The sequence below is a fragment of the Balaenoptera borealis genome (assembly GCF_965194805.1).
Source record: "Balaenoptera borealis genome assembly, chromosome: 13".
Lineage (NCBI taxonomy): Eukaryota > Metazoa > Chordata > Mammalia > Artiodactyla > Balaenopteridae > Balaenoptera > Balaenoptera borealis.
The window spans coordinates 99,184,655-99,201,761 of NC_138870.1; the positions used below are offsets into that span (position 1 = coordinate 99,184,655).

The 17,107-nt window shown below is 51.3% G+C and overlaps 1 protein-coding gene across 1 annotated transcript; it reads right to left on the reverse strand.

Annotated features, from left to right (window-relative positions):
* Positions 1-1,759: 1,759 nt before the first annotated feature.
* CENPM (centromere protein M) lies at positions 1,760-15,107 on the reverse strand. Its single transcript, XM_082349721.1, has 6 exons — positions 14,952-15,107; positions 14,369-14,448; positions 11,423-11,515; positions 8,432-8,511; positions 7,171-7,262; positions 1,760-2,540 (listed from the first exon to the last, which is right to left on the reverse strand). Exons 1-6 carry the CDS (start codon positions 15,006-15,008, stop codon positions 2,400-2,402), a joined length of 543 nt encoding a protein of 180 aa, XP_082205847.1. The 5' UTR covers positions 15,009-15,107; the 3' UTR covers positions 1,760-2,399.
* Positions 15,108-17,107: the final 2,000 nt, after the last annotated feature.

Here is a 17,107-nt window from a genome sequence, read left to right on the forward strand (position 1 = left end):
ACAGCAGTGACAGCATCGCGCTCCCCCAGCACTTGGAAGGCTCCCAGATCCTCGGCTGGAGAACGTGACGCCATTTCTCTTGTTAAATGGCACCAGGTGGCGAAGAAAACCTGGCACAGGGACCAGAGAGAGAGAGAGAGTGCCTCATGCTGGCTGGGGGTGGGGGCGGGTGTATGGGGAGGACCCCACCTGTCTCCAGGCAAAATGACAAGCCCAGAAGAGGCAGGCAGGCTGTGCCCACACCGCTGCACTCTCCTGCTTGGACACCATGCTCCATCCCCCAAAGGCCTCCCCTTCCCCCACCCCTCCACTGAGCCCTGCAAAGCCCCGCCCTTTGTGGCCCAGGCTCCTGAGGGGCTGAAGACAATGCGGTTTTCTAGGAGCCCCGGGGCCCTCTCGGAAGGCCGGCCTCCTGGACCTCTGCTGATCCTGCCCTTCCCCGCAGATTCACCGCCCACCTTTACTGCCAGCCTCTTCCTTCAAGCCAGACCCACCCCAACTTCAGCACAGAAGCTGGCTTCCCTTCCCAAATGCTGGGAGTCCTTGGGCGATCCTTGTGCCCCAGGCCTGCTGGAGCCCGAGGCTTGCACCACCCTCCTCCTGCAGTGGGCCGGGGCCCCTAGCCTGCTCTCCGCCCTCCCCTCCGTGAAGCCTCCCCCTGTGCTAATGGGAGACTGCCCTTCCAAACGGCTGCTTTCTCTGGCTCAAGGCCTGTGTGTCCACCATTTCTGTGTTCTCAGCTCAGGGCCTGCCCAGCAGAGATACCCAAACCTTTGTTCAACGATTAGGTGCCTAAGAGAACAACCAGAGAGAAAAAGCAGAGAATTGGGGCCAGAGGTTGTCTCTGCCTCCGATTAGCTGTGCGACTGTGGATAAGCCTCTGATGACAAATCTCAGTTTCATTAACTGAAATGGGGAAACACTGTCAACCTCACAGGTCTGTGGGGAGGGTGGCAGGAGCGACTGTGTGAGAAGGGCTCTGTAATGTAAAGTGTGAAGCTCTGAGAAGGTCGGGTGGGTGACGTCTGGGGCCTGAACCGGAATCTCCACAGCTGGCAGCTGAGGCTCTCGGCGGGCTGAGGGGGCTCTGTGGAAGCCAGCCAGGCATCTGCAAACCTTACGGAGCACACACGAGGGGTGGGGCGCTGGGCCAGGTCTGGAAGGAACCCAAGGAGAGGAGAAAGGCGGGCCCTACCCTTATGACGCCTGCGCCCAGTTTCAGGTTGGCCCATCCTTCAGTGGAGAGCATGAGCTGCGGCTGCCATGGTGACGTCAAAGCAGAGGCCCTGCAGTGCTGGCACCGTCCAAGGCATCAAGCAGGGCCGGTCGGTCCTGAGGCCTGAGGACGGAGGACAGGCCGGGGCACAAGCTGGGTGGGGTTGGGAGGGCGCTGTCACGCTCCAGGGTAGCCGGGACCTGGCTCTCTTCCTGAGGCCTCTCCCACCAGACCTCCTCTTCACCCCCAAGCTCTCACATGCGTGCCCAGCCGGCCATAGCGGAGCAGCAGGAGCCCAGACCTTGCTGCCAGGGTTTCTGGATTCTAATCCCAGCACTTCCACAAATTCTAATGAGACCCAAAGGAGAAGGAAAGCAATGGTCATTGCACAATCTCTTGCTGCCAACCCAGAAACCAGCCCTCGGTCAGATTCTCTCACTGAATTCTCACAATCTTAAGACTTCACAGTGTAATTCCTGGATGTGCACCAGTTTTTGAACTTAGCTCTGTGTGATTTCAAATAATAGTTCAAATAACTGTTCATTGAGTGCTTACCTGGCACTGTGTAAGCATTAACACGTTTATTACGAAATACATCAAGCACTCAAACAAGCGCAAGAGTAATACAACCTCAGGCACTTCACCTCCACCATTTCATACAATCCTCACAATGCAACAGGGTAAGTAGAACAATCTCCATTTCACACCTGGGAAAACTGAGGCCCCAAGAGGCAACAACCAGGTCCTATAAGCATGGCAAGGCCAGGATGCGGAGTCAGACTGGGCTCATAGAGTCCAAGCTCCCCCCTACCCGACTCCTAATTGTTCTGAGTCAGTTTGCTCATCTGCAGAATCAGAGTGGTGGACGAGACCAGTGATTTTCAAACTTTTTTTAGCCACGGACCCTTTGTTCAGTTGAAGTCTTAAGTGGAGAGAGAACACGTCAGATGGATGAAGACCTGGGACTCTGCTGGAGTGAGCGTGGGAGGGGGAGGGGGCTGGAGTCCCACCAGCTGGGCTCCCTCCCCACCCTCTGCCCCCAGCACGCCCCGCTGGAGCTCGAGGACTTTGGGCCCTGAGGGAACTGCCCGCTGACCCCGGCCTGTCAAGCGCCAGCAACAGTGACTGTTTACTGAGCCGGGCACCAAGCCATGGGGAGGGGCAGCCCGGGGGCTTGTGGCCCTCACAGGTCCTCCAGGGAGGGGTTCTCAGAGCTCTGCAGCAGGGACAGCAGGTTCAGGGCCGAGACGCTGGGCACGTGGCCGGCGCAGATCTGCAGCATGCGGACCAGGCGCTGCGCCATGGTGACTCGAAAGTCTCCTATCTGCAGAGGAAGAGCAGAGAACAGCGGTGAGGGGCCTGCTGCCCTCACGTGGAGCAGCTCCGTGGGCTGCCCAGGGGAGCGGGGCGCTGGGATGTGGGGACAGCTCAGGGCACCGCTGCCCAGCATGGCCACGCCCTTGTCCGCGCCACACCTCGCCGAGCCGTTTCCAACCACCTCAGCTTACCGAATCCTTTAAACACCCTCCAGGGATACCAGAGACGATGACCCCTGCTCCAGAAGAAATGAAGGCTCAGCAAGCTGGGCGGGCGAGGTTAGGTCAACTGTCCAGAGGCACACAGTCAGTGACTGCAGAGCTGGGATCTGAACCAGGGCTAGTCCCAACCAACGCTGGGGCAGAGTAGGCCCCAAAGGCTTCCTTCCCTGGGATCTGTCTGAGAGAGACGCTCACAGGGAGAGAAGGGAGGGGTGGGTAGAGAGCGGCCCTTTCCGAGGACAGGGAGGCACCATCAACAGACGGTTCCTGTATCAGGGCCTCTGAAGGGCTGGTGGGCCCAGAGGAGCTGTGGGATTAGGCGGGGCGACAAGACTGTCCTAGGGCCTGGCACCAGATGGTGCGGGCAGATGAGGTGCTCATTATAAATGCTGAAGAATCAACAGTGATGCTCAGATGTTCTCCCCTGACCAACAGGTGCCCTCAGAAGCACCTCCCCCTTCCCCTGTCCCCTCTCTAACTGGGGAAAGGGTGCCACCATCCACCCAGTCACCCAAGCTGGTGACCAGGCAGCCCCACGCCCTCCTGCTCTTTCTCCACCATTTGCCACCCATGACATCCTGGGTTTTAGGTCCAGAGGCGACGTCTCAGTCCTCATCACACTGGCCTCACTCGCACTGAGTCTCCTCTCAGCAGAATCTCACGCAGCTGCTCCCTCTCCTTGACAGGCCTTTTCCACCTGGCTCCCGGGACCCCACCCTCCGCAGCTTCTCCTCTCACCTCGCAGGCCGCTCCCTCCTCTGTGTGACATCTAACTGCTGGGGGTCCCAGGGCTTGGCCTTTGCATCTCTTTCCCCCACACTCGGTCCCCAGGTGACCTCATCCAGCTCCGTGACCTTCAAACCATCTAATTGCTGAGTATGCCCAAACTGCATCTCCAGACCTTTCCCCTGAGTGTTAGACACACGTGTGCCGCTGCCCGCTTGGCTTCTGGGTAGACTCCTAACAGACTCCTGTCTTAGTGTGTCCGAGACGGAGTCCCTGGGAGTCCCCCCAAACGGCAGTCACCCCCATCTCAGCCACAGGCAACCCCGTCCTTCCAGTTGCTCAGACTGAAAACTCCAGAGTCGACCTTGACTCTTCTTCCTCTCCTGTCTCACATCCAGGCCATCAGCACATCTGTCGGCCCGGCCCTGGAAACACCCAGCATCACAGACCATCTCATCTCCCTCTTCCCCAGACACCACTGCGCCCAGGCCACGCTTAACTCTTCCAGACACAGTCCCCAGGCCCATCTCCTTCTTTCTGCCCCTGTCTCCCTTCAGTCCACTCTCCTCCCAACCGCTGCAGGGACCCACTTAAAACCCGAGTCAGGCTGTGTCCCCCACACTTTCCATTGCTCCAGTCTAACTCAGAGTGAAAGCCACCACCTGTCCTATGACCCACAAAGCCCCACGGTCACTCTGACTCATCTCCCACAGCTCTGCTCCAGCCACCCATGCCTCCCTGTGGACCTTGAACACAGCAGGCAAGTTCCAAACTCAGGGCCTTTGCACTTGCTGTTTCTCCAACCTAGTGGGCCTTTCCACCAGGAGGCTCCACGGCACCTTCCTTCAAGTCTTTACTTAAAGGTCATTTTTTTTAGTGAGCCCCTTCAACCCCTATGTAAATCTTGCCACTTTACCACCACCTGACAGGTCACATCTCCATTCTCTAACATGCCATACATTCTACTTCCTCACTTTGTTTCCTCCACTAGAACAGAATTGGGAGTTTTAAAACTGTTCTGCTCTATGCTGCTTCCCTAGTGCCTAGAACAGTGCTCGGCGCACTGTAGATTATGTAAGAAATACTTGTTTTATTATTTTTTTTAATTAATTAATTTATTTTGGCTGCATTGGGTCTTCGTTGATGCGCGTGGGCTTTCTCTAGTTGTGGCGAGCGGGGGCTACGCTTCGTTGCGGTGTGCAGGCTTCTCATTGCGGTGGCTTCTCTTGTTGCAAAGCATGGGCTCTAGGCACGTGGGCTTCAGTAGTTGTGGCTCGTGGGCTTCAGTAGTTGTGGCATGAGGGCTTCAGTAGTTGTGGCTCGCGGGCTCTAGAGCGCAGGCTCAGTAGTTGTGGCACGTGGGCTTAGTTGCTCCGCGGCATGTGGGATCTTCCTGGACCAGGTCTCGAACCCGTGTCCCCTGCATTGGCAGGCGGAGTCTTAACCACTGCGCCACCAGGGAAGTCCAGAAATACTTGTTGAATAAATCCTCTGAGGTCTGCGGCCTCTGCCTCTGAACCATCCCTCCAAACTGCTGCAGCTCTCACTCGGACTCCACAGTCTGCTTCCCGCAGCGGCCTCGTCCCGAGCCCTCCTGCCTCTGGCCAGGCCTCCTCCCATCCACACATCATACTCCAGAGATGTGGCCCCCAAATCCCACTTCTGACCCTATCATGACTGCCCCGTCACCTACAGGAAGGAATGACTGAATTCCACTGCCAGGCTTCCAAAGCTCTGCAAATCCTTCTGCTGCTGCGTATGTTACATGTCGGTCTATTTTGCTTGATTCTGAGAGGCAGGGCCAACGTCTGAGGCATTTGTGTTCTCAGGGACCAGCACAGGACCCGATCAGCGGAGCTGGGAAATAATTTCACTGGGCGAATCCCACACCTCCCTGGGTGTTTCCTCATATGTAAAACGGGGCTCATAATTCCTGCCACGCAAAGGCCTCAGAATATGGTGAGGCTCCAAGTCGATTAAGCGGAGGAGTGTGCCCCGAACAGGACAGCAGCGGTACGAGGAGTGCTGACCGTGCAAACACTGGGTGCTTTGTGGGAGAGAATGCCAGGTCTAGGTTCTCAGCAGGGCTGCTGCTGGCTGGAAATAGAAAGTCAGCCACAGATCTTTTCTGAGAGAAGTTCTCAGGCTAGAGGACAACCCAGGACCTGGTACAGCCTGCCACCTCCTGACCACACACAGAACTGCACCACCACGCGCACCTCAACTGTGGAGCAAAGATGGCGATTCCCCTTCAGAGCCAAGAGAAGGCAGGGTGTGTGTGTGTGTGTGTGTGTGTGTGTGTGTGTGTGTGTGTGTGTGTGTGTGTGTGTGTGTGTGTGTGTGTGTGTTGGGGGTGGGTGACTGTGAGCACGTCTCGCCTCTCCTGTTGTGAGGAAAGCCTGCAGGGACAGGCCCCTCAGGGGTGCCCTGGGCCTCAGGTCCTACCTGGGAGATCAGAGCGTCGGTCGAGTCGGGGTTCTTAAAATAGTCATCAAATGTGAAACACAAATCTGTACATCTTAACCGATGCACTGAATGAGATCTAGGGCAGGTCTAATGACTTCTGCAGTGTCGGAGTAGTAATGAGATCTGCCCCAATCCCCACGGGACATGGCAATGTACGCCGCTTCCACTGCTAACAGTCACAGGTTCTGCTAATGCTACTGACATCTCTTGCCTACATTCACAATGATAAATTTCTCTTAGAGGTTAGTGAAAACAAGAAGTAATTTTTTTTCTCGTCCAGGTCCGCAAATCCCCTGAATTCTTCTCCCTTCTGACTAGAGGGGTCCACAGACCCCAGAGTAAGAACCCTTGGTGATGAGGGACCACATACTGACTCAGTTCCCTCTTACGACATCACGTTGCTTTTGGGAACAGGTGCAAGACCCAGAACAGAGCAGAAACACAAATCTTTAAAACGAATCTCAAAACCAACTGAGCAGGCCTGGTGTGCGGGTGGGGCAGCCCAGGCCCTGGGAGCCCAGAGGCAGCAGCGTCAACTCCTGCTGAGGACCCTTTAGCAAAAAGTCATCAGGTTCCGTACTGCACAGAGAGGCTGAAGAGCAAAATTCAACAGCAAAATAGAAATCTGCTGTGCTAACCCCACAATGAGCAGTCACCTCGTGAGAAACACCAACAGAAGCAAGTCAGGGCAGAACCAATATCATATGTATCCATCCAACCACCTACCCACCTACCCAGCCTCCCCTTCTGCTGCCTGCTAGACCCCCTGCCCCAGGCTGGGACCAGACAAGGTCTGCAATCCAGGGATGTAAGGGGGACATTGGGCACCTTTACTGCTGGTTCATGAGGCAGACAAGATGCCTGGCCTCAGAGCACTTAACCCCAGCAGGGAAGTGAGATATTAACAGGGACCCACAGGTACACGCACAAGACTTAGTTACGAGTAGAGAGAACGACGCAAAAGCAAGAGGTGCTGGCGCCTGGTGCACGAGCAGAACTCAAGATGCACATGGAGCATCACCCTATTTTATATGTGCGAACCCAAGGCTTACGGTGACCCACGCCAGGGCAGTGAGCAGGAGAGCCAGGGTTCAAACGAGGATCTCGTCTCCACATCAGGATCCCCTTCACTAGGGGACGCAATGAGCCTCCAAGAAGCATCCCTGCCAGGCCCACTGTGCGCCGACTGCTCCGTCCCTCGACCCGCGTGCTCGGGGTCCTCACCTCCAGGTCACAGAAGAGCAGGGGGCTCCGGTAGGTGCGGGCCAGCTTCACGACGGTGTTCCGGTGAATGCTGCAGTGGCTCTCCCGCCCAGCTGCAAAGAAGCCACGGCCTGTAATCTCTACCTTCACGGCTGTCATCTAGGAAGCACTGGGCCAAGTAGTTCACTTCCCCTCTCTGGGCCTCAGTTTCTTACTAGTCAGTGGGGTGACAGTCCTGTTCTACCTTCTTTTCAGGGCAGTCAAGATCAGCAAATCAGAAAATAGGCTGAAGGGGCTTGGATAGAGTGCTCAATAAAAACATGAATTTCCTCATCTATGAAATGATAGTAACAACCCCTACCCTGCTGAGTTACCACAGAGAGTCAATGAATGAATACACAGAAGTGACCTGGTGTTCACTTATCCACCAATGCTTGCTGAGAATAATCCGTGCCAGGCCCTTCCTGCGAGGAGCTCGCAGTGCAGCTGGCGGGGCAGACACACCACCAGTGTAGGTAGAAGGGTTAGGAGTCTCTGACAGAGGCACGTGTGGGATGGATACCCTGAGGGCCCAGACTGCAGGGCCGGTCAGGTCCCCCAGGAGGCAGAAGATAGGCGTTAGCGAGATAAAGAAGAGGAAAAAGTATTTGAGAGAAGCCACATGGTATAATCATTAAAGGCATGGGCTCTGGAACATGACTCTCTAGATGTGAATCTCTGCTCTACAACTGTTCAGCTGCAGGGCCTTGGGCAAGTTACCTAACCTCGTGACCACAGTTTCCTCCGCTGCAAAACAGAGAAAATAGTACCTACTTCAGTAGTACCTGTCGTGAAGATTAAGTAACATAGAAACAAAGCACTTAGGACAGTGTCTGGTCTATTGTGAGTGCTCGATATAGGGTAGCTATTATTATTTCCACTGTTAATATTACCAAGTCTCAGAGAAATATAAGCCGAGCCAAAGAAGGGAAGAGTGATAGGAGATAAGACAGGAAGGCAGAGGCCAAACTGTAAAATACTTTGTGCCTTTACAGGAGTTTGGATTTTACTCTGAAAGCCACAGAGAGCCACTAGGCACCTCTAATCCATTATCTCAGCGGAATTAACTTGGCAGACTGATCAGCTCAAATTTGCTTTATAAAGACTGACAACATCAGATTCCAAAACGCATGTTTTTTCCATCACCCAGGCTGCCTTTGCAAGGAGTCCACCACAGGCCCAGCTGCAGCCTGCCCTGGGTTGGCGGGGGAGGGGGTGAGCGGCGGGGGAGGGATGCACTTACCGCCTGTGGCGAGGAAGCTCACCTTCCCCAGGAAGAAGGTGGCGTCCACATGGTGCAGGGACTCCTCAACATTCCGGAGGCTGCAGTGGCCAGGGCGAGAGAACAAAGCAGAGGACAAACCTCACAACAGAGAAAGCAGAAGCTGCCTGGCCTCTGATCCCAGAGGCCAGAGAACGAGAGGAGGGTGACAGCAAACAGCCCTAGAGGAATACTTTGTCCTTTCATATCTTTAAACTACTTTTTTTTTTTAAATTTAATTTTATTTTTTTATACAGCAGGTTCTTATTAGTCATCCATTTTATACATATTAGTGTATGTATGTCAATCCCAATCTCCCAGTTCATCCCACCACCACCGCTCCCCCACCCCCGCCACTTTCTCCCCTTGGTGTCCATACGTCTGTTCTCTACATCTGTGTCTCTATTTCTGCCCTGCAAACCGGTTCATCTGTACCATTTTTCTAGATTCCACATATATGCGTTAATATACAATATTTGTTTTTCTCTTTCTGACTTACTTCACTCTGTATGACAGTCTCTAGATTCATCCACGTCTCCACAAATGACCCAATTTCGTCCCCTTTTATGGCTGAGTAATATTCCATTGTATATATATACCACATCTTCTTTATCCATTCATCTGTCGATGGGCATTTAGGTTGCTTCCATGACCTGGCTATTGTAAATAGTGCTGCAATGAACATTGGGGTGCATGTCTCTTTTTGAGTTATGGTTTTCTCAGGGTATATGCCCAGTAGTGGGATTGCTGGGTCATATGGTAGTTCCTTCTTTCTTTATTTTTTTTGGCTACTCCACGCGGCTTGTGGGATCTTAGCTCCCCGACCAGGGATGAACCTGGGCCCTCGGCAGTGAGAGCGAGGAGTCCTAACCACTGGACTGCCAGGGAATTTCCCAAACTACTTTTAATTACAAAGTGACTCAAGTTCGTAATATAATCAAACAGTAAACACGGGTGTATAAGTAAAAAGTAAAAGTTCCCGTCTCCAGCACCACCTTCAGTTTCAACTCCCCAGAGATAACTGTTGCTGACAGTTGGGGGTGTAATTCTTCTGGAATATTTTTCATATGCAAATACGGACAGTGATATGTACAAGCATCCAGTTGGGTCTAACTGGGTTCAACATCTCTGTTACATTCTTTGGAATGACCACACAGTACCACAAACTACTTTCCCTGTGATGGACATTTAAACGGTCTCCAGTTGTTCACTGTTACGAAAGATGCTGCGTGAATTTTCTTTCCCACAGGTCCTTACACACCCAAGCAAACGTTTCTGTAGGACAGATGCTAGAAGTGGAATGGCTGGGTCACAGTATGTGTTTTTTTTTTTTTTTTAATTTATTTATTTATTTATTTATTTTTGGCTGTGTTGGGTCTTTGTTTCTGTGTGAGGGCTTTCTTTGGTTGTGGCGAGCGGGGGCCACTCTTCATTGCGGTCGCGGGCCTCTCACTGTCGCGGCCTCTCTTGTTGTGGAGCACAGGCTCCAGACGCGCAGGCCCAGTAGTTGTGGCTCACGGGCCCAGTTGCTCCGCGGCATGTGGGATCTTCCCAGACCAGGGCTCGAACCCGTGTCCCCTGCATTGGCAGGCAGATTCTCAACCACTGCGCCACCAGGGAAGCCCAGTATGTGTCTTTTTTAAGTGTAGATAAGTATTGCTGAATTGCTTTCCAATAAGATTACAGTGATTTTAAGTCATATCAATCATATGAAAACACTCTTTTCCTCTAAGCAAGGGTACCCTGACCTTCTGGGTTGAGGCTTTCATTCACTCGTGTCCAGGGAGTGATGAAGGAACCTGCTGTTTCCTGGCCAAAAAGCCATCTCAAAGGTCAGGCTTCAGCCTGAATGAACACAGCCTGAGGCCAACAGCAACAGTGGCCCTGCCCCTAAGTGTGGCTGTGAAGCAGGGTCTCTCCAAAGACTTGGGCCAGTGTCCCTTCTGGTGAACAGAGAGATCTCACCCAAAGAGCAACAGATCTGCTGAGCCAGGGCCCTCTGGCAACCATGGCAGATCTCAGCCCTTTCTCAGCCCCACCTGGGCCTAAGTCACCGCTGACTGGTTCCAACTGGTCAGGAAGTGCGGTCTGGACTTGGTCCTGATGCTACGTGTATCTGGTGTCTCTATGCCACTGGATTCCCAGGTGTTTCCACCACAGCCTTCCCTTGATCCCTACCACAGGCCCAGGTGTCTGTCTTGGTTTCTGTGCTGGACCCTGTGTTCTGCTCTTAGCCAGCTGTCCCCCAGGAGGGAGAGGGCAGACCTTTCTTCGGTACTCCCTATAGGCTGGCTGCAGTCCTGTCCCCAGGGTTGCCAGCACCACAGGGAGACCGGATCAGGCCACCAGCATCAACACCACCCATGCTGCCACTGCCACAGCCCCACGCTAGACTGGGCTCTGACGCCGCACAGGCCTTGACAGTCCTCCGAACACACTACGCTCCTCCTGCCCTTTACATAAACCCTTCACCTGGAACATTCTGCTTACTTTCATCTTTCCCTGGCTAATTTCTCGTCATCTCTCAGGTGTCTATTTAAATGTCACCTCCACCAGGAAGTCTAGCCTGACCTAAGTCCTGAGAGTCAGAGGTCTTGTTTGGGCTCTCACAGCCCCATGCTTCCTTCTTTTTACAGTACACATCGCAGGTACTGTCACTGTCTGTTCAAAAGTCTAGCCTCCTCCCCTAATGGACCTTGAGGACAGGGGTCTGTTTCATTCATGTCTGTGCCTGCTGTCAGGGATACACAGTAGGCTTCAGAGAGCCAAATGACAGATGACACTGCTGGCATTTATCAGTGTCTTTTAAACATCGTGCATTGGCCACTGGCTCCCCCCTCCTCACGGTCTAAGTTAACCCCAGGCAGCCTCTCCCTGTCTCCTCTCCTTCCCATCACAAGTGAGGCCACTGTCCCAGCACATCCCTGAGCCAGGTCTACCTGAGCCTGGCAGCCCCCATCCTCCGGCTCTCACCTGTGTTTGCTGTGAAGGTTGACCACGAACACAATCAAGTCAATTCGGGGCCGATTCACATTGGAGGGCAGAGGGAGGGACTTTGCCAAGTGGCTGAAAAACAAGAAATTGCAGGACTAAATACGTACCCACATCACAATGACTGTTCACATGCCACCTGTCACAGGGAAGAGGCTGTCAAGAGCTCCTCTCCTGTTCACCTGAAGCAAGACTTTTCAGGTGAGCACAGGGGCAGGGCAGAGCTGGTCCTATCCAGATGACTCCTGCTCTACTCTCCCTGCCAGAAAGTTTAGTAACTGCCTTGGCAACAGGGAGTTCTGGATATAAGATGGCATGAGGCTAGCCATCTACACTGCATGCTGGGAGGGAGACCAGGCTCAGAAGGCGGGGAGGGTGTTGGACTGTGAAGTTTAGGGGTTAGGATTGAAGCTCTTTGGAGTAAGACAGAAGTGGCCCCAAATCCCAAGTCTGCCAATTATCAGCTATGTGACCTTGGGCAAGTCACCCTCATCATTCTTGCCTGGACTTAGTCTCAGAATGTCAAATACCCACCTGAAGGGTTTTTTTGAATCCTCTACTTCTGCCCATTTCCACATATGACTATTACTCATCTGCCCCCCACCCCTCAGCTTATAATTTAAGAATACCAAAAAGTATACAAAACACAAAAGTTAAAAAAGAAGCACATACTCCTAAAAGTTCAGTTACCTAGAAATAACTATTAACATTAGAACATTTTTCTAAACATCTCTCCATGTACACAATGTATACACATTCAGACACTAGAATACAGTAGATGTAATCGAAAAATAGTTCCCTGACAGTCCAGTGGTTAGGATGTAGCGCTTTCACTGCCGTGGCCCAGGTTCAATCCCTGGTCTGGGAACTGAGAACCCGCAAGGGGCATGGTGCGGCCAAAAAATAAAAAATAAAAATAAATAAAAATAGGATAATAGTATTAATTTTATCTGAATTTAGTGGAAGCAAAATAACTAAAGTAGAACTGAAAAAAAAAGATGAACTTTGGATAAATTATTTTTTAATCACAAGAAATTATTTCCTCAAAGAACCCAATTAAAAAAAGATTATGGAAAAAATAAGTAAGTTGGTATCATTTTTAACAGTTTTAATTTTACCTATATGGGATTGATTCTCTATTATTAAGAAAAGTGAGAAAATTAGCATTCTTAAAATCTACCTTACCATTTGGACAAAACTTACAAATGTACATTTATATTGCTATTATTAATGGTATTATTATATACGTTTATATTTTGCTCTAACCATAACTTCGGACCTCAGCTAATGAAGTTGCCACTCTAGAACATGAGAGAGACAAAGGGTACTGAGGAAGGTCTCTCACTGGCAATTAAATGCTTCAGCAATAAAGAGACAATCATTTTTGCTCACAACTCATTGGCCAGAACTAGTCACATGGCTCCACATAACCACAAAAGGTCAAAGCTGGTTCCTGCCAAACACTCCAAATGCAGAGAGCCGAAAACACCTGACAACAAATGAACAGATGACCATATGGGTGATTTGCTTCTCCCGCCTAAAAGTCTGAAGAATTATTTACTTCAGAAGTAAATAATTGTCCATTTTTCCTGGAACAAGATATATGTACCCTTTTTAACGGACAAATTCAACTCTTCACTCATTCTAGGGAAGTCTTCTTCTATTACACTTCAAACACTTTTGCTGTAATTTTTCAAATCTTTCTTCTTTGTAAATAATTAAGTCTTTAACCACATCTACTCTGATCCTTGCTGTTTCTATGTATTTATTAGATCTCATATGGTATTATTTTTCACCTTTTTTGTCCTTAGCTCTGCAACCTCCCTTTTCCTCTCATTCTGTTATTATTTGGTCTTTGAACGCTTCTTTTAAAAATTCATGTTCCTATTAAATTTCTCAATGGCACAAAGCACTCAAAAAGGAGCTTTCTTCCCCTTTTCCCAGAGTGGGTTCTTCATCAGATTTTTTGCAAGTCATGTGACTCTCTCTTTTTTGCCAGTGGTTTCCATCTCGTTTAATGCAGGCAATTTTGTCCACATTTTCCATTTACTCTGATGCTAATTAATTTTTTTGACTTTTTTTTTTTGGCCTTGCCCCATGGCATTAGGGATCTTAGTTCCTGGACCAGGGATCAAACCCGTGCCCCCTGCAGCGGAAGCGCAAAGTCCCAACCACTGGACCATCAGGGAAGTCCCAAATTAATTTTTTTTTTTATCCTTTCCTATTTCTGAGCTATGGGTTTGAGATTATTGGTTAGTGTTTGGTGTTCTATAGCCAAAGAGCCTGGCAAGATAGGTAGAGCACAGATGGACATATGAACAATCTTTATTTTGAGGGAAAGATTATGTTGAAGGAGAATGATCCAAATCTAGAGGGTATTTCCTCTGTGGGAATTGGAAATGCCCCATACTAGGTAGAATAAGAGAACATAATCTTTCTACCAGGGAGAATGACACCCACATGTATTCAGTCACTTGACTCCTGCCAGCAGCTGTTTCTACTCCCTCTCAGTTAGAAAAAGGAAAACAAAATATACTTTAGTTACTTTTTCTCCAAGTTTGGGGGGTATCTGAGCATGTACTCTGTGCCAAGTACTGCTCAAGGCACTGGGGATTCACCAGTGAGCAAAAGTCAAAGTCCCTGCCCTCAAGGGGCTGACCTTGGTGTCCCTAGGGGTGGCAGACTGCAAACAAGTAAAGAAACATGGAAACTTCTTATAGTGACAAGTGCTAGAGGAAAATAGAAAAACTGTGACAGTGATGGAGGATGCCTTTGGACGGGGACAGATCACGCGTTAAGACGGAGACTCCGAGGGGTTGGTCAAGCGGCTCCACCTGTGCCCGCCTCTCTGGCGGCCCCCCTACCGCCAACCCCGCTCTCCCCTGCGCCCAGGCCAGCGATCGGACACCCCAGCATAAGGCTACTTACACCTTCAGCTCCGATGTGCAATCCTCCTTGAGCATCGCATCGGCCAGCTGCTGCAGAAGAGCATCCTCCGTGCCCACCAGCTGCCCAGAGAGAGAAGGCGACAGACTGACACCTGGACACAGCAGTCCCGTTGGAGGGCCCGGACGGCCGCGAACCCAAGATTCCGGCTCCAGCGCGCGAGGCACCCTTTTACCGGCAGAGGGCCCGAGGTTTGCACCCTCTCCGGTCCTGTCCGGAAAGCACTCACTACCTCCCCGGACCCTTCCTGGAAAGGCCTTGTCTCTCCCGGAGGTCCGACCCCTCTACGCGGGAAAACCGAGTTTTGGACACCCGGCACCGCGCCCCGCGCGCGGTCGCCCCGCCCAGCCGCCCCACCAATCAGAAACTGCGCACTTATTGGTGGGGACGTCCCTCAGCCTCAGAAGGGCAGCTACTCCGACTGGTTCAGAGTGTGGCTCTCCGGCCCACCACACCCCAGCCAGAATAGCCCACGCCAGCACCTCAGAGAGCGCAGGGGACCTGGCGGCTGAGGCACAGCCTGGGAGGAAAGGCGGGCGGGAGAATCTGGGCTGCTGACGCCTACCAAGATGGTGGCCGTGTTCAGACCAGGCAGTTTGTCCAGCGGCCGCAACACCGACATCCCAGGGACAGGACGAACCGCCGCTCGTACGGTGCGCGCCGGGCTTTCAAACCGCCCTGTGGTCCACCCCGTGTGCGTAATCGCGGGTCACGTGACAGTGCCTGGGCGGGACTTCGTGGGGGGCGGGGCAGGGCCTTCTTAAAGGAACCACTACCGCTTTTTCCGAGGGGAGGTTCCACCGCTGGCTCTAGGCACATAGGGTGCTGCTGCCTGCGGGACAAGACTTTTATTTCACGACTGGGAGAAAGAAGATATTCAGTGATTCAGTTATTCATTTTCATTCATTCGTGCTCATTCAAGGTGCTCTTGATTCCTTCCAAACCTGTCCCTCACACATCTTCTCCATCTCAGTTGACTCCGTCCTTGCAGCTGCTCAGAACAAAATCTTGGGTCATTCTTGGCTCCCCTTCCCCGCACCTCACAATCAATCCATAAGCAAGCCTGTGGGTTCTATTCTTAAAATGCAAGAAGCCGACCATTTCTCACCACCTCCACCCCACCACCAGGAGAAGCCACTCTCATCTCTCACCAGGTCTACTGTAAGAGCCTTCTCACTGGCTCCCTGCTTCCACCCTGGTCTCCAGGGCTATTGGCTATTCTCCACACAGCAATCGGAGTCATCCTTTAAAAAGAGAAATTAGAGCAGGCCACTTCCCTGGCCAAAACCCACCGATAGTTCTCCTCTCACTCAGGTACATTGCAAATGCCTTACAGGGCCTTTGAGGCTCTGTGGGTTCTGGCCCCTGACAGTCTCTCTGGCCTCATCTTCTGCCCTTCTCCCTCTAACAACGGCTCTAGGACCCCTGGCCCTGTGGTTCCCTCTGGTTGAAATGCTCTCCTCCCAAATTGTCACATGGCTTGTTTCCTCACTTTATTCATGTTTCTGCTGCAATGTCACCTCATCAGAGGGGGCTTTCTTAACGACCCTATCTAAAATAGCAAGCCCTCCCATAATCCCTCTCTCCCCTTTTCTGCTCAGTTTTCTCAATAGCACTTCACATATTGACTAGAACTGGGCAGCACCTGAGATTTTACAAACTAATAAACTGTTACTGTTTATTACTGTTTAGTAATAGTCTGTTACCTTTTCATGGATGCTGCAGAAGACATGAAACTCCTGGGTAAGGGACAAAGGACATTATTACTCAAGGTAAAAGCAGTAGCTGTGGCTTTACCTTTGTTTGTGTCATTTTCCCCATGTCCCGCAAGCCCTGCAAAGGACCCACCCATCATGTTTGCCTGTACACCTCGTGGATGGCATTATAGGAGAGGAACACAGAGGTTAGAAATTCACCACTTTTATAGTGAGTGGTAGGCATACCTGTTCTTTTTCCGGTTGCTTGTTTTTCCTGTTCTTTTTCCAACCCTCAAGGTTGCTTGCTGCAAAAACAAACCCTTAGAAATGGCCTGGGTAAAGAGCTTTCAGAGCCCTGCTTTCTTGGCATATGCCCAGCAAGAACCTGCAGGGACTCAGAGCCCACAGCAGATTGCTTCTCCCATCAGTTATATAATTATCTGCTCATTGTCTGTCTCTCCAACTAGAGCATAAGATACATGAGGGCAATGATTTTGTCAGTTTGTATGTCCAGCACTTTAAAAAGTGTCTGGTACATAGTAGTTGCTCAATAAATATTTGTTGAATGAATTAATTGATTTACATCCATTTGTTTATTCTCAGCAGTGATTCATTCATTCATTTCCTAGGGCAGACCCAATGCCCCACCCTGGGAACACAGATGAATCAGACATTACTGACCAACTCAGTGTGATGGGGGAGTAGGACCGTGATCTCACAGTGTGTTCATTACTGTGACATCTGGAAGAAAAGAGGCATACATCCTGTCTAACCTAAATCCTTCTCACTGTGAACCAAACTAGTTATACCTTGCTTAGAAAGAGCGGGAAGTACATGGCTTCAGGGAGCCCCTGCCCCAGCACAGATGGTGCTTTGATTCCCCATGGCACGGGGCATGGAGGGGACTCCCTGACAGTCAGGTAGTAGTAAGTACTAGGAAAATAAAGTAAGGTGGGCTAGGGGATAGAACGTGATGGGTAGGAGGAACTACTTTAGGTCAGGGGAGGCCTCACTAAGAAGGTGA

What these genes read in the sequence shown, in the direction of transcription:
- CENPM (XM_082349721.1), bottom strand. Translation starts at nt 15,008, where the DNA reads ATGTCGGTGTTGCGGCCGCTGGACAAACTGCCTGGTCTGAACACGGCC. An exon ending in TGCACATCGGAGCTGAAGGT is followed by an intron (nt 11,516 to 14,368) that starts GTAAGTAGCCTT and finishes CTTGTTTTTCAG; the next exon opens with CCACTTGGCAAAGTCCCTCC. An exon ending in GAGCTTCCTCGCCACAGGCG is followed by an intron (nt 7,263 to 8,431) that starts GTAAGTGCATCC and finishes GCTTCTTTGCAG; the next exon opens with CTGGGCGGGAGAGCCACTGC.